This window comes from Prionailurus bengalensis, chromosome B1 (assembly GCF_016509475.1).
Source record: "Prionailurus bengalensis isolate Pbe53 chromosome B1, Fcat_Pben_1.1_paternal_pri, whole genome shotgun sequence".
Lineage (NCBI taxonomy): Eukaryota > Metazoa > Chordata > Mammalia > Carnivora > Felidae > Prionailurus > Prionailurus bengalensis.
The window spans coordinates 40,080,261-40,100,209 of NC_057344.1; the positions used below are offsets into that span (position 1 = coordinate 40,080,261).

The window sequence follows — 19,949 nt, forward strand, 5'->3', positions numbered from 1 at the left end:
TGAGACTAAATTTTTCTCTTTTGCCATATAAAAAATAAGAATTACCTATGATACTTGGACTCTGATGTGGTTGGATTATTTCCCTTCATACCTATAGAAATTGAATATTACCATTTTTCTCTAGCTTAGTGTATGGGAAGCAGTTTCATATCCTCCCTCTTCTCTTCATAAGGAAATGCAGCCTCAGAGTGATTCCATATTCCAGGCAGTTCAAAGAATTCTGAACCATAAGCTGAGTTTAGTTCCAGGTGAGGCTGTTTTCAAGCACCAGAATTTTCATTAATTCAACTAATCTTAGTAGATATAAATGTGCTATAGCCTAAATGTCTTTTACTTTTCAAATTACTAACACTGTAAGTAAGGTAAGTCACTTTTATTTAAACATGTATTTATTAGGTCCTACTGTGTACAGAGCACTAAGCAAGATAATATAAGAATATTTACGTAAGAAGAGAATATATTTCTTTCCTTATCTATACATGGTGCATTCCAGGACACATTTAGTGCTGTAAGGGAAAGGAGGGATCTGATTTACTTGGAGAATTGATTTGGTATTCAAGAATGAGAAGAGCTGTTGAGCATGAGGAATGTCTTTTTTTTCCTTTAAGATTAAAGGAACTGAGCTTGAAGAAGAAATGGTATTTTTTAATTTGTTTTTAAAAACTGTAAATGGATGACAAATTAGAGTAATTGTTTACCTTAAAGGAAGTAGAATTTTCTTTTCCTCAAAATAATGTGTCTGGCAAATTTTACAGAACTCAAAGGGAGAATCCTCACTGGAGTTGTAGTTAATGCAACAACCTTCCTTAAGTGGGCACTCTGGAAATTTTAAAACCTTAGAAGTCAGTTATATTTATGTTGTTTTGATTAGTATATTTCATTTTTACTGTGTCATTTGTAACTTTCGTCTTGTTTCTTTATATTTTAGACTTGGAATGGCCAAATATCACAGTGAGGTTCAAAGTTTGAAACTGGATGATGATTCAGTCATAGAAGGAGTAAGTGACCAAGTACTTGTGGCAGTTGTGGTCAGTTTCGCTTTGATTGCTACCCTGGTATATGCACTTTTCAGGTGAGACTAAAGGACAAAAGAGTTGAAATAATATTTGCAAGGGCCACTGCCTTCTGACTGCTTCTAGTAATTTTTAATACTTCATTTAAAAAGTGAGTAATAGAGCTCAGTGATTGTATATATTTACTAAGGTATTTTATTTTCCACTAGGCTCTAAATGCTACTATATATTTTTCCTGTCCTCAGCTGTCTTATGAGATAAAATTTAAACTTATCACCATATTTTGAATAAAATATTAATATTTTCTATGGAAGTATCACAGTTTAAGATAATAATTTTCATAATTGAATCCCTCAATTTGTAAGTGATGCAGACAATAAGTGCAAAATATTTTCAGTCTTCAAATGGACAAACAGGCAAAAAAAAAGTTGGACAGTATGTAGGGAATTAAGATTAAGATTAGGGGCACCTGGGTGACTCAGTCAATTAAGCATCTGACTCTTAATTTCAATTTAGGTCATGATCTTACGGTTTGTGAGTTCAAGCCCTGCATCCAGCTCTCTGCTGACAGCCCTCTCTCTCTGTCGATCTCTCAGTCTCTCTGCCCACCCACCCGACCCCCCCCCCCAATCGTGCTCTCTCTCTCTCAAAAATAAATAAACTTAAAAACAGATTAGGGGTGCCTGGGTGGCTCAGGTGGTTGGGCATCCATCTTTGGCTCAGGTCATGATCTTGCAGTTTGTGAGTTCGAGCCCGGCATTGGGCTCTGTGCTGACAGCTCAGAGCCTGAAGCCTGCTTCAGATTCTATGTCTCTCTCTCTGCTCCTCCCTCACTCGTTCTCTCTCTTTCAAAAATGAATAAATGTTAAAAAAAAAAAAGATTAAAATTACTGCTATAGAATCAGGAACAATCTTTAAAAGCCTCAGATGTTTATATGCCAATACACAGACTAGGATATAAACTAGAAATTTAAGTGTTAACACACAAAGGTAAATAAAATTATATATATATATATATGTTATATATATACACATATATACATGTATACACACACACACACACATATATATATAAAATTGAAAACAGAAATGGGAAAAAAGTATACAAGTATAAAATAGAAGTGCATCTGGGTGGCTCAGTCGGTTAAGTGTCTGACTCTTGATTTTGGCTCAGGTCATGATCTCACAATTCCTGGGATTGAGCCCTACATCAGGTTCTGCACTTAAAATGCAGAGCCTGCTTGGGATTCTTTCTCTCTCTTTCTCTCTGCCCCTCCCCTGCTTGCAAGCTCTCTTTTTCTCTTTCTCAAGATAAATACATAAACATTAAAAAAAAAAAAAAAGGTATGGAGGCACCTGGGTGGCTCAGTTGGTTAAGTGTCCAACTTCGGCTCAGGTCATGATCTCGCGGTTAGTGAGTTGGAGCCCCACATCAGGCTCTGTGCTGACAGCTTAGAGCCTGGAGTCTGCTTTGGATTCTGTGTCTCCCTCTGTCTCTGCCCCTCTCCTGCTCATACTCTGTCTCTCTCTTGAAAATAAATGAACATTAAAAAGCTTTTGAGAAAAGTATTAAATAGAAAAAAAGATTAATTTCAAAAATTACAAATCGATGAGTTTGTTGTAAAAATTATAGAAAAGGTTCTTAAACATCAAGATTCTTAGATATGACACAAAATATGGGCAACAAGAGAAAAAAATAGATAAACTGGACTTCATCAAAGTTACCAAATTGTGTACTTGAAAGGACATAATCAAGAAAGTGGAAAGCCCATAGAATAGGAGAAAACATTTTTTTTTAATGCGTATTTATTTTTGAGAGAGAGAGAGAGCGTGTAAGCAGGGGTGGGGGCAGAGAGAGCAGGAGACACAGAATCCAAAGTAAGCTCCATGCTCTGAGCTCTGAGCTGTCAGCACAGAGGCTGATGCGGGGCTTGAACTCATGAACTGAGAGATCATGACCTGAGCTGAAGTCAGATGCTTAACCAACTGAGCCACCCAGTCACCCCAGGAGAAAACATTTCAAATCATATGTCCATATGTCACATGGATCTAGAATATATAAGGAACTTACAACTCAATAATAAAAAGGCAAATAATGCAATTAATAAATGGGCAAAGAATGTGAATGCACATTCCTTCAAAGCAGATATACAAATGGCTAATAAGCACATGAACATATGCCTGACATTGTTAATTATCAGAGAAATCAAAATCAAAATCACAGTGATACACAATTTCACACCCACTAGGATGGTTAGAATCACAAAATCAGATAATAACAATTGTTGAGGATGTGGAGAAATTGGAACCCTCATACACTGATAGTAGAAATCTAAAAATGATTCAACCTCTTTGCAAAACTATCACTTCTTCAAATGATTAAATATGCAATTTCACTCCTAAGTGTATATATATCCATGAGAAATGAAAGCACATTTGCACACAGAAACTTCTATAAGAATGTTCATGGCAGCATTCTTCGTAATAGCCAAAAGGTAGGAAAAAAAACAAATGTCCCTGAATGGATGAATGGATAAACACATGTGGCACACACATACGATAGAATATTTTTCAGCTATAAAAAGAATAATATACTGATACATGCTACATCATAGACGAAATTTGAAAACATATAGTAAGTGAAGTAAGCTAGATACAAAGGCCACATATATATGAGTGTGTTCATATGAATGTCCAAAATAGAGAAACCTGTAGAGATTGGAAATAGATTAGTGATTGCTTGGGACTGGAGTGAAAGATGGGGGTATGAGGAATGATAGCTAAGGGGTACAGGGTTTCTTTTTGAGGTAATGGAAATGTCCTAAAATCGACTATAGTGATGTTTGTATATATGTGTGAATATGCTAAAAACCATTGAATTGTACATTTTAAATGGGTAAATTGTGTGGTATGGCATGTGAATTATATTTCAATAAAGCTGTTTAAAAATGAGTCATGACTTGGCAGATACAAATGAAGTATCTGCTTTTTATTAAGAATGGGATGAAGATAGAACTTTGTCATGTTGAAGTATCCATGATAAATTGTTGAGTGAGAATTGTTGATTGAAAGATACATCATGGCATGCCTGGATGGCTCAGTTGGTTAAGCATCCAACTCTTGATCTCAGTTCAGGTTGTGATCCCAGGATCGAGGGATTAAGCCCTGCAGTGGGCTCTGCAGTGAACATGGAGGCTGGTTAAGATTCATTCTCTCTCTCTCTGTCTCTCTCTCTTTCTCTGTCTCTCCCCTCCCCTTCCCCCTTTGCCCCTCTCTTCCACTTGTGCTCTCTCTAAAAACAAAAAAATTTAAAAGACATCACAAAACCGTAAGTCAAGTAAACCATACTGTCTAAAAATTATTTTTGATAAAATTAATTTTATTTTAAAATATTTTTCCCCTTATTTTTTTTTCTAATTTCCCTACTATGGGTATTTATTACTTATATAATAAGAGTGTTTTCCCCACAGACTGGGAAGATATGAAGCCCAAACTAAAAGTTTTATATTTAATATATAAAATTGTGTGTTGGAGATGTCAAAAACTTAACAGTATTAGGCTGCAGTAATCAAAATAACCAGGAAGAGGTCACATTTGGCTTATATACAGTTTGGGTGAATTATTTTATTTTAATTTAATTTTATGCTTGGGGGGGGTGAATAATTTTAAACCAGTAAACATTTCAGGGGAAGTTTTCAGAATGGATAAAGCTATGGAAACCATATAGAATGTTTGAAGGGACTGGGGATATCTAGCTTAGTGGAAAATACTGTTGGACATAAAAGTTGTCTTTAAAAATGATCAGGGCTTTTTTTTTTATTTTTAGTTTTTTATTTATTTTGAGAAAGACAGTACAAGTGGGGGAGGGGCAGAGAGAAAGGGGGCAGAGAGAATCCCAAGTAGGGGATGGGGCCCGAATTCATGAAAGCATGAGATCTTGACCTGAGCTGAAACCAAAAGTGGGACACTTAACCAAATGAGCCGCCAAAGTGCCCTGATCAGTGCTTGTTTTATTGAAGAAGAATTAGATTTATTCCATGTGGCTTCATGGACAGAACTAAGGCCAGTAAGTAAAGATAAATGAGAGATTTTGGATCAGCCTGAGTCACTTTTCAAATTATGTAAGGTGCTCCATTATTTAGACATTGTCTTGAATCTGTCATCTGATTGAGTGGGAGGTCAGTTTAAGTTTCTGTCCAGCTCTTCAGATTCAAATTCACTTGGCATTTGTAATCCTGTTACTTCAACTGCAGTTATCAATTAGTGATGAGTTGGGAGAGGGGTAGCATGTGTAGTTTATAATTCAAAGGAAACTTTTGTCTCTTTTCTGTAATTTCTTTGATGTTTTGAGTCATAATTTTTTTTGTATTGTGGTAAAATAAACAGCATAAAATTTACCACTTTAAGTGTATAGTTCAGTGGCATTAAGTACATTCACAATGTTGCATAACCATCACCACTATTTCCAGAACTTTCTTATCATCCTAAATGGAAACTATGCCAATAAAACAATAACTGCCCATTCCTCCTCCTCCTAAGCCCTGGTAACCTCTATTCTACCTTGTATCTCAATGAATTAGCCAGTTTTAGGAATCTCATAAAGTGGAATCATAAAATAATTGCCCAGTTGTATCTGGCTTATTTCACTTAGCATGATGCTTTCAAGGTCCATCTACATTCTAGCATGTATCAGAATATCATTTCTTTTTATGCCTGAATAATATTCCACCATATGTATATACCACATTTTGTTTACCCATTTATTTTTGATAGACATTTGGGTCTGTCAAATGCTTTTAATTGGAATTGCTGGATCATATGGTAATTCTATTTCAACTTTTTGAGGAAACTGTTTTTCACACTAGCTGGCCCATTTTACATTCCCACCAGCCGTGCACAATGGTTCTGATTTCTCTATCTCTCTCTCTCTTTTTTTTTTTAAAGTCTATTTATTTTGAGAGAGAGAGAAAGAGCAAGTTGGGGAGGGGCAGAGAGAGAGAGGGAGAGAGAATCCCAAGCAGGCTCAGTGCCCAACACAGGACTCAAACCCATGAACCATGAGATCGTTACCTGAGCTGAAGTCAGATGCTAACTGACTTAGCCACCCAGGTGCACCTGATTGCTCTATATCTGTGCCAACACTTGATACCTTGTATTTTTTTTTTTTTAATAATTGTCATCCAAATGGGTATGAAGTAGTATCTCATTGGAGCTTTGATTTGGCATTTCATTCATGATGTTGATCATCATTTCATTTACTTATTGGCTATTTGTGTATCTTCTTTGAAGAGAAGTCTATTCAGATTCTTTTCTCATCTTTGAATTGGGTGCTTGCTTTTTGTTTCGAGTAATGAGAGTCTTTTTTATTTTTTTTTCCTTTTATTTTTTAAAAAATTTTTTTTTCAATGTTTATTTATTTTTGGGACAGAGAGAGACAGAGCATGAACGGGGGAGGGGCAGAGAGAGAGGGAGACACAGAATCGGAAACAGGCTCCAGGCTCTGAGCCATCAGCCCAGAGCCTGACGCGGGGCTCGAACTCCCGGACCGCGAGATCGTGACCTGGCTGAAGTCGGACGCTTAACTGACTGCGCCACCCAGGCGCCCCAGTGAGAGTCTTTTTTAATAGACTGTCCACACAATGTGGGGCTTGAAGTCAAGACCCCAAGATCAAGTCTTATGCTGTCTCAACTGAGCTAACCAGGTGCCCTCTGAGAGTTGTTTGTTGTTGTTTTTTTTAATAGAAGTATAGTTGACACAAAAGTTGTGAGAGTTCCTAATATATGATGGCATTAATCACTTACCAACTATATGATTTACAGATGTTTTCTTCTATTCTGTGTGTTGTCTTACTCTTTTTTATTTTTATTTGTATTAAAAAAATTTTTTTTTAATGTTTATTTTTGAGAGAGACAGAGGCAGAATGTGAGTGGGTTAGGGGCAGAGAGAGAGGGAGACACAGAATCTGAAGCAGGCTCCAGGCTTTGAGCTGTCAGCATAGAGCCTGACACGGGGCTCGAACTCAGGAGCTGTGAGATCATGACCTGAGCTAAAGTCGGATGCTCAACCAACTGAGCCACCCAGGTGCCCCTTTTTACTCTTCTTTAAAGTGTTTTTTTTAGTTTTCAGAGAGAGAGAGAGAGAAAGTGAGGGGCAGAGAGAGAGGTTGACAGAGGATCTGAAGTGGGCTCTATGCTAACAGCAGCAAGCCTGATGCGGCGCCCAAACTCGTGAGCCCTGAGATCATGACCTGGCCAAAATCAGATGCTCAACCAACTGAGCCACCCAGGTGTCCCTCTCTCTTTTTTTAAAAAAGTGTTTATTTATTTTGAGAGAGAGAGAGAGTGGGAACAGAGGGTGGGGCAGAGAGAGAGGGAGACAGAGAATCCCAAGCAGGGTCCGCACTCTCAGTGCGTAGAGTCCAATGCAGGGCTCAGTCCCATGAACCATGAGATCATGACCTGAGCCAAAATTAAGGGTCGGACACTCAGCCAACTGAGCCACCCAGGCACCCCTTTACTCTCTTTATGGTGCACTACTTTGGTAAAGCCCAATTTTTCTGTTTTTTCTCTTGATGCCTGTGTTGTTGGTGTCATATTTAAGTAATTATTGACAAATCTAAGGTCACAAAGATCTTCCCCTGTGTTTTCTTCTAAGATTTTTACAGTTTTAGCTCTTTGATTCATTTCGAGTTAATTTTTGTGTATGGTAGAAGGTAAGGATCCATCTTCATTCTTTTGCATGTGGATATCCAGTTTTCCTAGTATCATTTGCTGAAAAGACCACCCTTACCCCACTGAAGGGTCTTGGCATCCTTACCAAAAATAGTTTGACCGTTTATATGAGTTTATTTCTGGACTCTGTGTTTTATTCCATTAGTATATGTTTGTCCTTATGTCAGTACCATACCATTTTGATTCCTATAGCTTTGTAGTAAGTTTTGAAATCAGAAAGTGTGTGTCTTATAACTTCACTCTGTTTCAAGATTGTTTTGGCTAGTTGGGATCCATTGACATACAAATTTTTATTTAAAAAAATTTTTTTTAATGTTTATTTATTTTTGAGAAAGAGAGAGACAGAGTGTGAGCAGGACACGGGCAGAGAGAGAGGGAGACACAGAATCTGAAGCAGGCTTCAGGCTCTGAGCTGTCAGCACAGAGCCCAGTGTGGGGCTTGAACTCACTAACCCCGAGATCATGACCTGAGTGGAAGTTGGACACTTAACTGACTGAGCCATCCAGGAGCCCCATTAGGAGTTTTCTTTCTTTTTTTTTTAGAGTTGATGATTTTTTTTTCCAATTTTTATTTCTTTTAAATGTTTTTTTTTTTGTAAGTTTATTTTTTATTTATTTTGAGAGAGAGATAGAGAGCTAGTGGGGGAGGAGCACAGAGAGAGGGAGACAGAATCCAAAGCAGGCTCCGCAATGTCAGCACAGAGCCCGATACAGGGCTCAAACTCACGGACAGTGAGATCATTACCTGAGCCAAAACCATGAGTCAGATGTTTAACCAACTAAGCCACCTAGGTGCCCCTCAATTTTTATTTTTAATTGCAGTATAATTGACATGCAATATTAGTTTCAGGTGTATAACATGGTTATTAGGTAATTATAAACATTACCAAATGCTTACCACAATGAGTATAGTTACCATCTGTCAACATAAAAAATTAAAGTATTCACTGTATTTCCTATTTTGTACTTAATCACTTGTGATTTATTTATTTTATAATTGGACATTTGTACCTTTTAATTCCCTTCACCTATTTTGCTCATCCCCTTCCCCTCTTATAACCACCAATTTGTTTTCTGTATTTATGAGTCTGCTTCTGTTTTTTCATTTGCTCATTTGTTTTGTTTTTTAGATTCCAGATATAAATAAAATCATATGGCGTTTTTGTCTTTATCTGACTTACTTCATTTGGCATAATACCAACTAGGTCCATCCACGTTGTCATGAATGGCAAGATCTCATTCTTTCGTCCTCCTTCCCCTAGATTTCATTCTTCTAAAATATTTTTTTCATGTTTATTTATTTTTGAAAGAGAGAGCGCGTGCACAAGTGGGGGAGGGGCAGAGAGAGGGGGATAGAGGATCTGAAGTGGGCTTCACATTGACAGCAATGAGCCCGATGTGAGGCTCAGATTCACAAACTGTGAGACCATGACCTAAGCCGAAGTTGGACGCTCAACCGATTGAGCCACCCAGGTGCCCTTAGATTTCATTCTTTCTTATGCTGAGTAATATTACATTGTGTACATATATTACATCTTCTTTATCAGTTCATCTGTCAGAGGACAATTAGGTTGTTTCCATATCTTGTCTATTGTAAATAATGCTACAGTAAATATAGGGGTGCATATATCTTTTCAAATTAGCGTTTTCATTTTCTTTGGGTAAATCCCCTGAAGTAGAATTACTAGATTGTATGATATTTCTATTTTTAATTTTTTAAGGAATTGCCACTTGGTTTTCCACAGTGGTACCAATTTACATTCCTACCAATAGTTCACAAAGGTTTGCTTTTCTCTACATTCTGGCCAACACTTACCATTTCTTGTTTTTTGATAATAGCCATTGTGACAGGTGTAAGGTAATATCTCATTGTGGTTTTAATTTGTATTTCCTTGATGGTTAGTGACACTGAGCATCTTTTCATGTGTTTGTTGTCCATCTGTATGTATTCTTTGGGAAACGTCTTTTCAGATTCTCTTACCATTTATTAATCGGATTATTTGTGGGGTTTTTTGGGTGCTGAGTTGTATGAGTTCCTTATATATTTTGGATATCAACCCCTTGGTGGCTATTATCATTTGCAATTGTCTTCTCCTGTTCAATATATCACCTTATTGCTTTGTGGATAGTATCCTTTGCTGTACCAAAGCTTTTTAGTTTGATTCAGTCTCAATAGTGTATTTTTGCTTTTGTTTCCCTTGCTTGTGGAGAGAGGACCAGAAAAAATATTGTTAAGGCTGATGCCCAAGAGTTTACTGCCTGTGTTTTCTCCTAGGAGTTCTATAGTTTCATGCTCTACTTTAGGTCTTTAATCCATTTTGAATTTACCATTGTGTATAATAGTATATGAAAGTGGTCCAGTTTCATTCTTTTGCATGCAGGTGTCCAGTTTTCCCAACACCATTAATGAGGAGATTGCCTTTTCCCCCATTGTATATTCTTGCTTCCTTTGTTGTAAATTAATTGACCATATAAGCATGGGTTAATTTCTGGGCTCTCTGTTCTATTGATGTGTCTACTTTTGTGCCAGTACTATACTGCTTTGATTCCTATAGCTATGTAGTATATCTTGAAAACTGGGATTGTGATACCTCCAGTTTTGTTCTTCTTTCTTTGGCTCTTCAGGATCTTTTGTGGTTCCATACAAATTATGGACATTATTTGTTCTAGTTCTGTGAAAAATGCTGTTGGTATTTTCATAGGGATTACCTTGAGTCTGTAAATTGCTTTTAGTAATATGGACATTTTAACAATGTGAATTCTTTGAGCCCATGAGCATGGTATATCTTTTCATTTGTTTGTGTTGTCTTCAGTTTATTTCATTGGTATTTTATAGTTTTCAAAGTACAGGTCTTTAATCTCCTTTGTTAAATTTATCCCTAGGTGTTTTATTCTTTTCAGTACAATTGTGAATGAGATTGTTTTCTTAATTTCTCTTTCTGCTACTTTTTTTTTTAATGTTTATTTATTTTTGAGAGAGAGAGAGTGGGCACAAGCAGGGGAGGGGCAGAGAGAGGGGACAGAGGTTCTGAAATGGGCTCTGTGCTGATAGCAGCGAGCCTGATATGGAGCTCAAATTCATGAACCAGGAGATCATGACTTGAGCCAAAGTCAGACACTCAATCAACTAAGCCACCCAGGTGCCCCTCTGCTATTTCTTTATTAATGTATAGAAATGGAACAGATTTTTGTATATTCGGTATCCTGCAACATTACTGAATTCACTTATTCTAATAATTTTTGGTGGAGTCTTTAGGGTTTTCAACATGTAGTATCATGTCATCTGCAGATAGTGACCATTTTACCTTTTCCTTACCAATTTGGATGCCTTTCATTTCTTCTTTGATTGCTGTGACTAGGACTTTAGTAATGTGTTGAATAAAAGTGGCAAGGATAGGCATCCTTGTTTTGTTCCTGCTCTTAAAGGAAAGCTTTCTACTTTTAACTATTCACTATGATGTTAACTATGGGTTTTTTATCTATGTCCTTTATTATGTTGAGGTATGTGTCCTCTAAACACACCTTATTGAAACTTTTTATCATGAATGTATATTGAATTTTGTCAAATGTTTTTCTACATTTATTGAGGTGATCATATGAATTATATCCTTCATTTAGTTAATGTGGTGTATCATGTTGATGGAGTAATGGATATTGAACTATCCTTGTATTCCTGGAATAAATCCAACTTGATCATGGTGAATGAACCATTTAATGTATTGCTGAATATGGTTTGCTAATATTTTGTTGAGTATTGGTCTGTAATTTCTCTCCCTTTTTTTTCATTGTATCTGTGTTCAGTTTTGGTATCAGGATAATGATGGCCTCATAGAATAAATTTGGAAGCATTTCTTTCTCTTTTATATTTTTAAGTAGTTCAAGAAAGATAAGTATTAACTCTTCTTCAAGTGTTTGGGAGAATTCATCTGTGAAACCTTCTAGTCCTGGACTTTTTTTTCTTGGTTGTTTTTTGATTATGATTCAATTTTGTTATTAGTAATTGGTTTGTTCAGATTTTCCTTTTTTTCTTGATTCAGTTTTGGAAAATTGTGTATTTTTTATTTTATTTTATAACGTTTATTTATTTTTGAGACAAAGAGAGACAAAGCATGAATGGGGGAGGGGCAGAGAGAGAGGGAGACACAGAATCGGAAGCAGCCTCCAGGCTCTGAGCCATCAGCCCAGAGCCCAACGCGGGGCTCGAACTCACGGACTGTGAGATCGTGACCTGAGCTGAAGTCGGACGCTTAACCGACTGAGCCACCCAAGTGCCCCGAAAATTGTATATTTATAAGCAGTTTATCCACTTCTATGTTGTCAATTTAGTTGGCATATAATTTTTTATAGTAGTCTTTTACAGTCTTTTGTATTTCTGTAATGTTTGTTGTAACTTCTCTTTCTAATTTTATTTATTTGAGTTCTCTGTCTTTTTTTCTTGACGAGTCTGGCTAAGATTTATTAATTTTGTTTATCTTTTGAAAGAACTAGCTTTTAGGTTCACTGATCTATTTTTTTTTTTGATTCTCTATTTCATTTATCTCTACTTTGATCTTTATTATTTCCCTCCTTCTAATTTTTGACTTTGTTCATTCTTTTTCTAGTTTCTGTATGTGTAACATTAGCTTGTTTATGAGAGTTTCCTCAAAATGGATTAAAGAACTGAATGTGAGACCTGAAACCATAAAAATTCTAGAAGAGAGCACAGGAAGCTATCTCTCTTACAACAGCTGTAGTAACATTTTTCTAAATATGTCTCCTAAGGCAAGGGAAATAAAAGCAAAACTAAACTATTGGGACTACCTCAAAATAAAAAACTTCTGTACAGCAAAGGAAACAGTCAACAAAACAAAAAGACAACCTATTGAATGGGAGAAGATATTTGCAAATGATATATCCAGTAAGGGGTTAGTATCCAAAATATATAAAGAACGTATACAACTCAATACCAAAAAAATAGGGGCACCTGGGTGGCTCAGTTGAGCGTCGGACTTCAGCTCAGGTCATGATCTCACAGCTCGTGGGTTCATGCCCTGCATCAGGCTCTGTGCTGACACCTCAGATCCTGGAGCCTCTTTCAGATTCTGTGTCTCCCTCTCTCTGCCCCTCCCCTGCTCACGTTCTGTCTCTTTCTCTCAAAAATAAATAAGCATTAAAAAATTAAAAACAACAACAACAACAAATAATCCAATTACAAAATGGGCAGAAGACATGAATAGATTTACTCCAAAGAAGACATCCAGAGACCAACAGGCACATGAAAAGATGATCCACATCACTCATCATCAAGGAAATACAAATCAAAGCTATAATGAGATCCCACCTCACACCAGTCAGAATGGCTAAAATCAAAAACATAGGAAACAACAAGTTCTGGCAAGGATGTGGAGAAAAAGGGTCTTTGTTCACTGTTGGTGGGAATGCAAACTGGTGCAGCCACTATGGAAAACAGTATGGAGGTTCCTCAAAAGATTTAAAATAGAACTACTCTGTGATTCAGTAATCACTCTACTGGGTATTTATCCCCAAAATACAAAAACACTAATGAACAGGATACATACACCCCTGTGTTTATTTGCAGTATTATTTACAATAGCCAAATTATGAAGCAGCCAGTTGTCCATCTATAATTTTTTTTAATGTTTATTTATTTTTGACAGAGAGACTGAGCATGAGCAGGGGAGGGGCAGAGAGAGAGGGAGACACAGAATCCAAAGCAGGCTCCAGGCTCTGAGCTGTCAGCACAGAGCCCGACGCGGGGCTCGAACTCACAGGCTGTGAGATCAGGACCTGAGCCGAAGTCGGATGCTCAACTGACTGAGCCACCCAGGTGCCCCCACCAAGTGTCCATCTATAGATGAATGGATAAAAAGATGTGGTATACAAATGTAGTGGAATATTATTCAGCCATAAAAAAGAATGAAATCTTGTCATTTGCAACAATATGGAGAGAGCTAGAAAGTGTAATGTTGAGTGAAATAAGTTGGAGAAAGACAAATACCATATGGTCTCATTCATATATAGAATTTAAGAAACAGAACAAATGAGCAAGGAAAAAAGAGTGAGAAAGACAAAACTATAGAGAACACACTTATGGTTATCAGAGGGGAGATTGGTGGGGAGAAGGGTGAATTAGCTGATAGGGATTAAAGAGTGCACTTACTATGATGAAAAAATAATAAAAAGTGAGTATTGATAGGTATGAAGTTATTGCCATTTTGTCAGCTATTCTCTGGTTTTTGTTGTTCTCTTTTCCTTCTTTTTCTTTTGCTCTCTTCCCTTGTTATTTGATTACTTTTTTTAGTGTTTACTTGTATTACTTTCTCTTTATTTTTTGTGTGTCTATTGTCGGATTTGGGTTTGTGGTTACCGTGAGATTCATATGTAATATCCTATGTATATATAGCAGTCTACATTAAGTGGAAGGTTGTTTAAGAGCGAAAATATTCTGAAAGCAATACATGTTTGTTCCTTCCCTGCATGTTTTATGTATATGATGTCATATTTTGCATCTTTCTATGTTTTGTATCTTTTTTTTTTTTTTGAATTAGCTCTACACCCAATGTGGGTCTTGAACTCACAACCCTAGATCAAGATTCATATGCTCTACCAACCGAGTCAGCCAGGCACCCCTGTCGTGTGTGCGCGTGCGTATCTCAACTAGTTTTTGTAGATATAATTGATTTTACTACTTTTGTATTTAACCTTCATAGCAGTTTTATAAATGAATGATCTACTAACTTTATTGTATGTTTGCTTTTACCAGTGAAATGTTTTCCTTTCATAATGTTGTTACTTATAGTTTTGACTTTTTTCTTTCCCCCTGCTTAAAGTTTCATTTAACATTTCTTATAAGGCTGGTTTAGTGGTGATGAACTCCTTTAACTTTTGTTTGTCTGGGAAGCTCTTTATATCTCCTTCAATTCTGAATGACAACTCTGGCAAGTAGAGTAATCTTGGTTATAGGCGTTTTCTTTTTAGAGTTTGAATATATCATACCAGACCTTTTTGGCCTGCAAAGTTTCTGTGAAAAACCAGCTGATAACTTTATGGGGTTTCCCTTGTATATAACTATTTTATTTTTTCTTGCTGTTTCTATGATTCTCTCTTTATCTTTAATTTTTGGCATTTTAATTATGTGTCTTGGTGTGGACAGCTATGGGTTCATATTTTTGGGGATTCTCTGTGCTTCCTAGACCTGGATATCTGTTTCTTTCCCCAGTTTAGGGAAGTTTTCAGCTATTATCTCTTAAGTAAGTTTTCTGCCCCTTTCTGTTTTTCTTCTGCCTCTGGATCCCCCCATAATTGTGAATATTAGTATGCTTGATATTGTCATAAAGATCCTTTAACCTATCCTCATTTTTAAAAAAAATCCTTTTTTTTCTGTTCAGCTTGGATGCTTTCCCCTACCTTGTATTCCATTCGTTGAATTATTCTTCTGTATCCTCTCTTCTGTTGTTGATTCCCTCTAGTGTATTTTTGATTGCACTTACTGTATTTTTTTCAGCTTTGGTTCTTTTTTTATGTTTTCTCTTTGTAATGTTCTCACTGAGTTCATCTACTCTTCTCTCAAGTACAGTGAAAATGTTTATGACCATTATTTTGAACTCTTCATCGTGTAGACTATTTAATCTCTGTTTTGTTTAATTCTTTTTTCTCCAGTTTGGTTTTGTTCTTTTGGTTGGAACATAATCTTCCGTCCTCATTTTTTTTCTGATTCTCTGTGTTTGTTTCTATGTATTAGGTATGTCAGCTAGGTCTCCTAGTCTTGAAGATATTGGCCTTCTGTAGAAGGTGTGCTTTGGGGCCCAGTAGCACAATCCCACCCCCCATACCTCCATCACTAGAACCAGGTGCTCCAATGGTGTCCTCTCTGTAGGCTGCAGGTGCTATCTGCTTGTGCCTGGGCATGTGTGTTGCTGCTGCTATGGTGGGTGGGGCTGGTTCCTGCACCACCGGCTGAGCGTCCTAGCCACATCTGCTGCAGCCATGCTGGTGTGCAGGGCTGGCTCTCCTCCCTCTCTGGGGCAGGAATTGCTTTGGAGCAGATGCCAGTTCTAGCCAGGACTGCTTGCTGGGTGCACCAGGGCAGGAACCACTTTGAAAGGGTGCCTGCCAGGGTAGAATGATTGGGTGGGGCAGTTCCACAGGTGAATGCTGGGATGGGGCGAGCAGGACTAACAAGGTTAGCAAGGTAGAAAGAGAGTATCAGAACTGTCTCCCATAAGCATCTGGCTACATAGGCCGAATGCAGTGCAGTTCCCCAAGGCTGGGGATGCCCAATGTTAAGCTTTATCTCCCTTTTCAGAGTTGACCTTCATGCCTGTGATATCCCTCCCACTTGTGGGATACTGTGTAGAGGGTTTGGTTCTTGACCACATCTCAGCCTTTACCCTTCTTGATGTGGACTTCTCTTTATATCTTTAGCTGTGGAGGAGCTGTTCTGCCAGTCTTCAGTTCCAGAGTGAATTGTATTGTATGTAGTTGTTGCCTTGATGTGTCCACAGGAGGTGAATTCAGGATCCTCCTACTCTGCCATCTTCCTGAGATCTGGGTTTTTCTATATTGCAAAGAATCCTGTTGGGATGTGACAGGGATTGCACTGAATCTGTAAATAGGTCACTTTGGTTAGTACTGACATCTTAAAAATATTAAGTCTTCTAGTCTATGAATACAGGATGTCTTTCTATTTATTTATGTCTTCTTTAATTTCCTTCAGCAGTGTATTACAGTTATATTTCTTTCTAAATCTTTTTGTCCTCCCTTCTTAAGCTGTTATGAATAGCTGCCATTAGTTGACATACTAAAAACCAGTGCAAAGGGTTTGGTAAGCAGTTTAACCTATAAACCACAGATTTGCTCTTGCACATTTGTGAACTTTGATTCAGACTTTGTTTCTTGACCCAGAGTTTGGATATCATTTATTTCCTCTTATCAGAGATTCCTGACTTCTTTCCAGAGCCACATAACTGGTTTGATAATTTTGGTTTCTCCTTTCATGAATAACAAAGGACCATAAATCATTGGTAAATGATATATTTTGTTTCTGTATTAGAGCCATTGTTTTCCTCGGCATCTTTAGACCTAGTGTCAAATGCTGTCATTTTCTCATCGCTGAAGTGATCACATCTTGAGGTTTTCTAATCTCACTTTCAGTCTGTCTTAATTATCCCATTATTTTCTAGATTTTTGGTTCTGGACTCACAGTTGCTAATCCCATTTAATTGCCTAAACTACAGGCTGCATTCAACATCTCAGGCTGTTTATCTTGTTCTTTGGTTATACTTTGACTTTTCTAACATTCTACTACTAGATTTTATAATCTTGTATCTTTTCTTTTATGGAAAGAAACCAAAAGAAAGACCTTCCAGTTACATGGTTTATATGTGTACTCTGAAAAGTAGTAACTGTCTTTCTTTCAAGGAGAAGGGAATGGTTTTCCACTGTCAAAGAACAGAGAAATGCTGTTTAGGTAGGTAGTTATTGATACTTAAATGAGATGGTTCCTTGTGCTGTTCCGGATAGATTGTTTCCACCACAGAGATCGTTATTCAGTCATAAGAAGGTAATATTTAAAATAAATAATCCACCAGAATTTAAGATTTTTTAACAGTTCAAGTAGCTTTATTACATTTATGTTTAGTTTCTGATTAGAAATTTGACTTTTTTGGGGGCTCCTGGGTGGCTCAGTTGGTTAAGTGTCCAACTTCGGCTCAGGTCCTGATCTCGCGGTTCGTGGGGCCCGCATCGGGCCCTGTGCTGACAGCTCAGAGCCTGGAGCCTGCTTCAGATCCTGGGTCTCCCTCTCTCTCTGTCCCTCCCCTGCTCACACTCTGTCTCTCTATCTCAAAAATAAATAAACATTAAAAAAATTAAAACAAAAAAGAAATTTGACTTTTTTAATGTTCTTCAAAACTAATAGTTCTTTTTTGCCAGCTTTTTTCCTAAAATTTGGATTTTTTACTAAAAATTGAATAATCGTAAGATGTATTTTAAAAAGTTTTCCATGTCCCATTAAGTTATTGATTTAGAGTTTTTATCACTGTTGGGTATTAGCTCACCCAGGGAATAAAGGCTCTTATATAAAGTAACACTGGGATTTTGTGGACTTAAAATACTGCTGTTAAAAAATGTTTAAGTTTAGAAGAAACTGTTACAGCCAAATGGAATTAAGCTGTGATTCAGATGGAAATCTTCAACCCCACCCTGCCAACCTAAACCACCCCTTCCAATTTCCAATACCCACATATCTTATCTCATCCTTGTGTATCAGCCACTAAATTCTTGCCTTTGAATCTCCCTTTTAATTGTTAATGTTAAGGTATAAGTGGTATGTTACGTCTGGGTTTTTCTGTATGACATAGTTTTATTTTCTGTTGTTTTGTCCCCCTTTCCTCATAAAAGCTCTATGAAGATCTGTGAAAAGCTCTATGGGAGAAAGATCTAATTAGATATGCAAAAGTGTTCAAATGCATAATAATATCTAGAATTATATAGTTTATTTTGAAGGAATTTTGCAGAAGAAATAAACGTGTTAATCGTTCTTCAGATGATTTGTAAGCCTGCAGTTACATCAAATCTACAAGGTGCTAGGCCTCTGGATTTCATCATTTGCCAGCTGAACCTGAAATCAGCTGTATTCGGTAACCTTAGAACGCCTCACAGAGTAGCCTGGAATGTTCAGTCCTGGAATTGGAGTACAGTTGTGTGCCATCATTTACGTTTATGAAGTTCTTGGTTGAAAATTAGACTCATAAAGAAAACGGATTCATCTGGTAATATTTTGTATTCAAAGCTTATTATATTTTATTTAACAGAAACGCCCATCAAAACATTCACCCAGAAAACCAAGAATTAGTAAGGGTGCTTCGGGAGCAACTTCAAACAGAACAGGTACTATTGCTATTATATAAATATGTGTATTTATGTAAGGGGTAGATGTTGCTATTCTCCTTACATATGAAATGGTGATGAAACAATAAATTACTGTTTGGAAACATGGGGTGTTTTCCTGCTTTACTAATTTAAGTGATTCTATTGATTGTATATTTTCAGATTAGGCACATGACTAGTTTTAACTATTCAAATGTTTTCATGTGTATGTTTGTTTGTTCTGAGAGAGAGAGGGAGAGAGAGGGAATACCAAGCAGGCTCCACATTTTCAGCGGGAGCTGGATGTGGGGCTTGAACTCCTGAACCTGTGAGATCATGACTTGAGCCAAAATCAAGACTTGGACACTTAACCAACTGAGCCACCCAGACGCCCCAAAACTGCTTTAAAAACAGCAGTTTTCAGGGGCGCCTGGGTGGCGCAGTCGGTTAAGCGTCCAACTTCAGCCAGGTCACGATCTTGCGGTCCGTGAGTTCGAGCCCCGCGTCAGGCTCTGGGCTGATGGCTCAGAGCCTGGAGCCTGTTTCCGATTCTGTGTCTCCCTCTCTCTCTGCCCTTCCCCCGTTCATGCTCTGTCTCTCTCTGTCCCAAAAATAAATAAACGTTGAAAAAAAAATTAAAAAAAAAAAAAAAAAAAAACAGCAGTTTTCCAGGGTGTGTGGGTGGCTCAATTGGGCATCAGACATTGCCTCAGGTCATGATCTCACGGTTTGTGGGTTCAAGCCCCACATAGTCTTTGCCCTGACAACTTGGAGCCCATTTTGGATTCTCTGTCTTCCTGTGTCTCTGCCCCTCCCCTGCTTACACTCTCACTCTCAAAAATAAACATTAAAAAAAACAACAACAAAAAAAACACCCGGCAGTTTTCCTATTAGTTATTTGTGAGGAAATAGTAACTATCTAATTGGGCTTTAATGAAATGTAATGGAAAAACTATTTTTCTTTTTTAAGTTTATTTATTTATTTTGAGAGAGAGACCACATGTGCACATGCAAGCAAAGGAGGGTCAGAGAGGGAGAGAGAATCCCAAGGAGGCCCCATGCGGTCAGCACAGAGCCTGACAAGGGGCTCAGTCTCACAAACCATGAGATCGTGACCTGAGCTGAAATGAGTGAGACGCTTAACTGACTGAGCCACCCAGGCACCCTAGATAAGCTATTTTTCTAATATCTAAGACCTACAAAGAAATGACTGTAAGGGGTGGCTTTTTTTTTTCCTCTTCTTTTTCTTCAGTGGTCAAAGTTAATAAAACTAGTTAGGCAAAAAAAGAAAACTTTTCTGCCTCTTCTTTGCTTTTAACCAAATGGACTCTCTAC

General features: G+C 37.4%; 1 protein-coding gene across 6 annotated transcripts in view; it reads left to right on the forward strand.

Moving 5' to 3' along the window:
• The window catches only part of RNF170 (ring finger protein 170), a 43,769-nt gene that overhangs the window by 5,975 nt on the left and 17,845 nt on the right, over positions 1–19,949 (forward strand). For 2 of the 6 annotated variants that reach the window (XM_043562811.1, XM_043562821.1), the window contains exons 2-4: positions 173–248; positions 929–1,072; positions 18,560–18,635. In XM_043562811.1, coding sequence (XP_043418746.1) covers positions 936–1,072; positions 18,560–18,635 — 213 coding nt within the window. In that variant the 5' untranslated portion in view covers positions 173–248; positions 929–935. The remainder of the gene's footprint in view (positions 1–172; positions 249–928; positions 1,073–18,559; positions 18,636–19,949) is intronic. The other 4 variants (XM_043562831.1, XM_043562801.1, XM_043562839.1 and 1 more) reach the window with 2 other exon arrangements.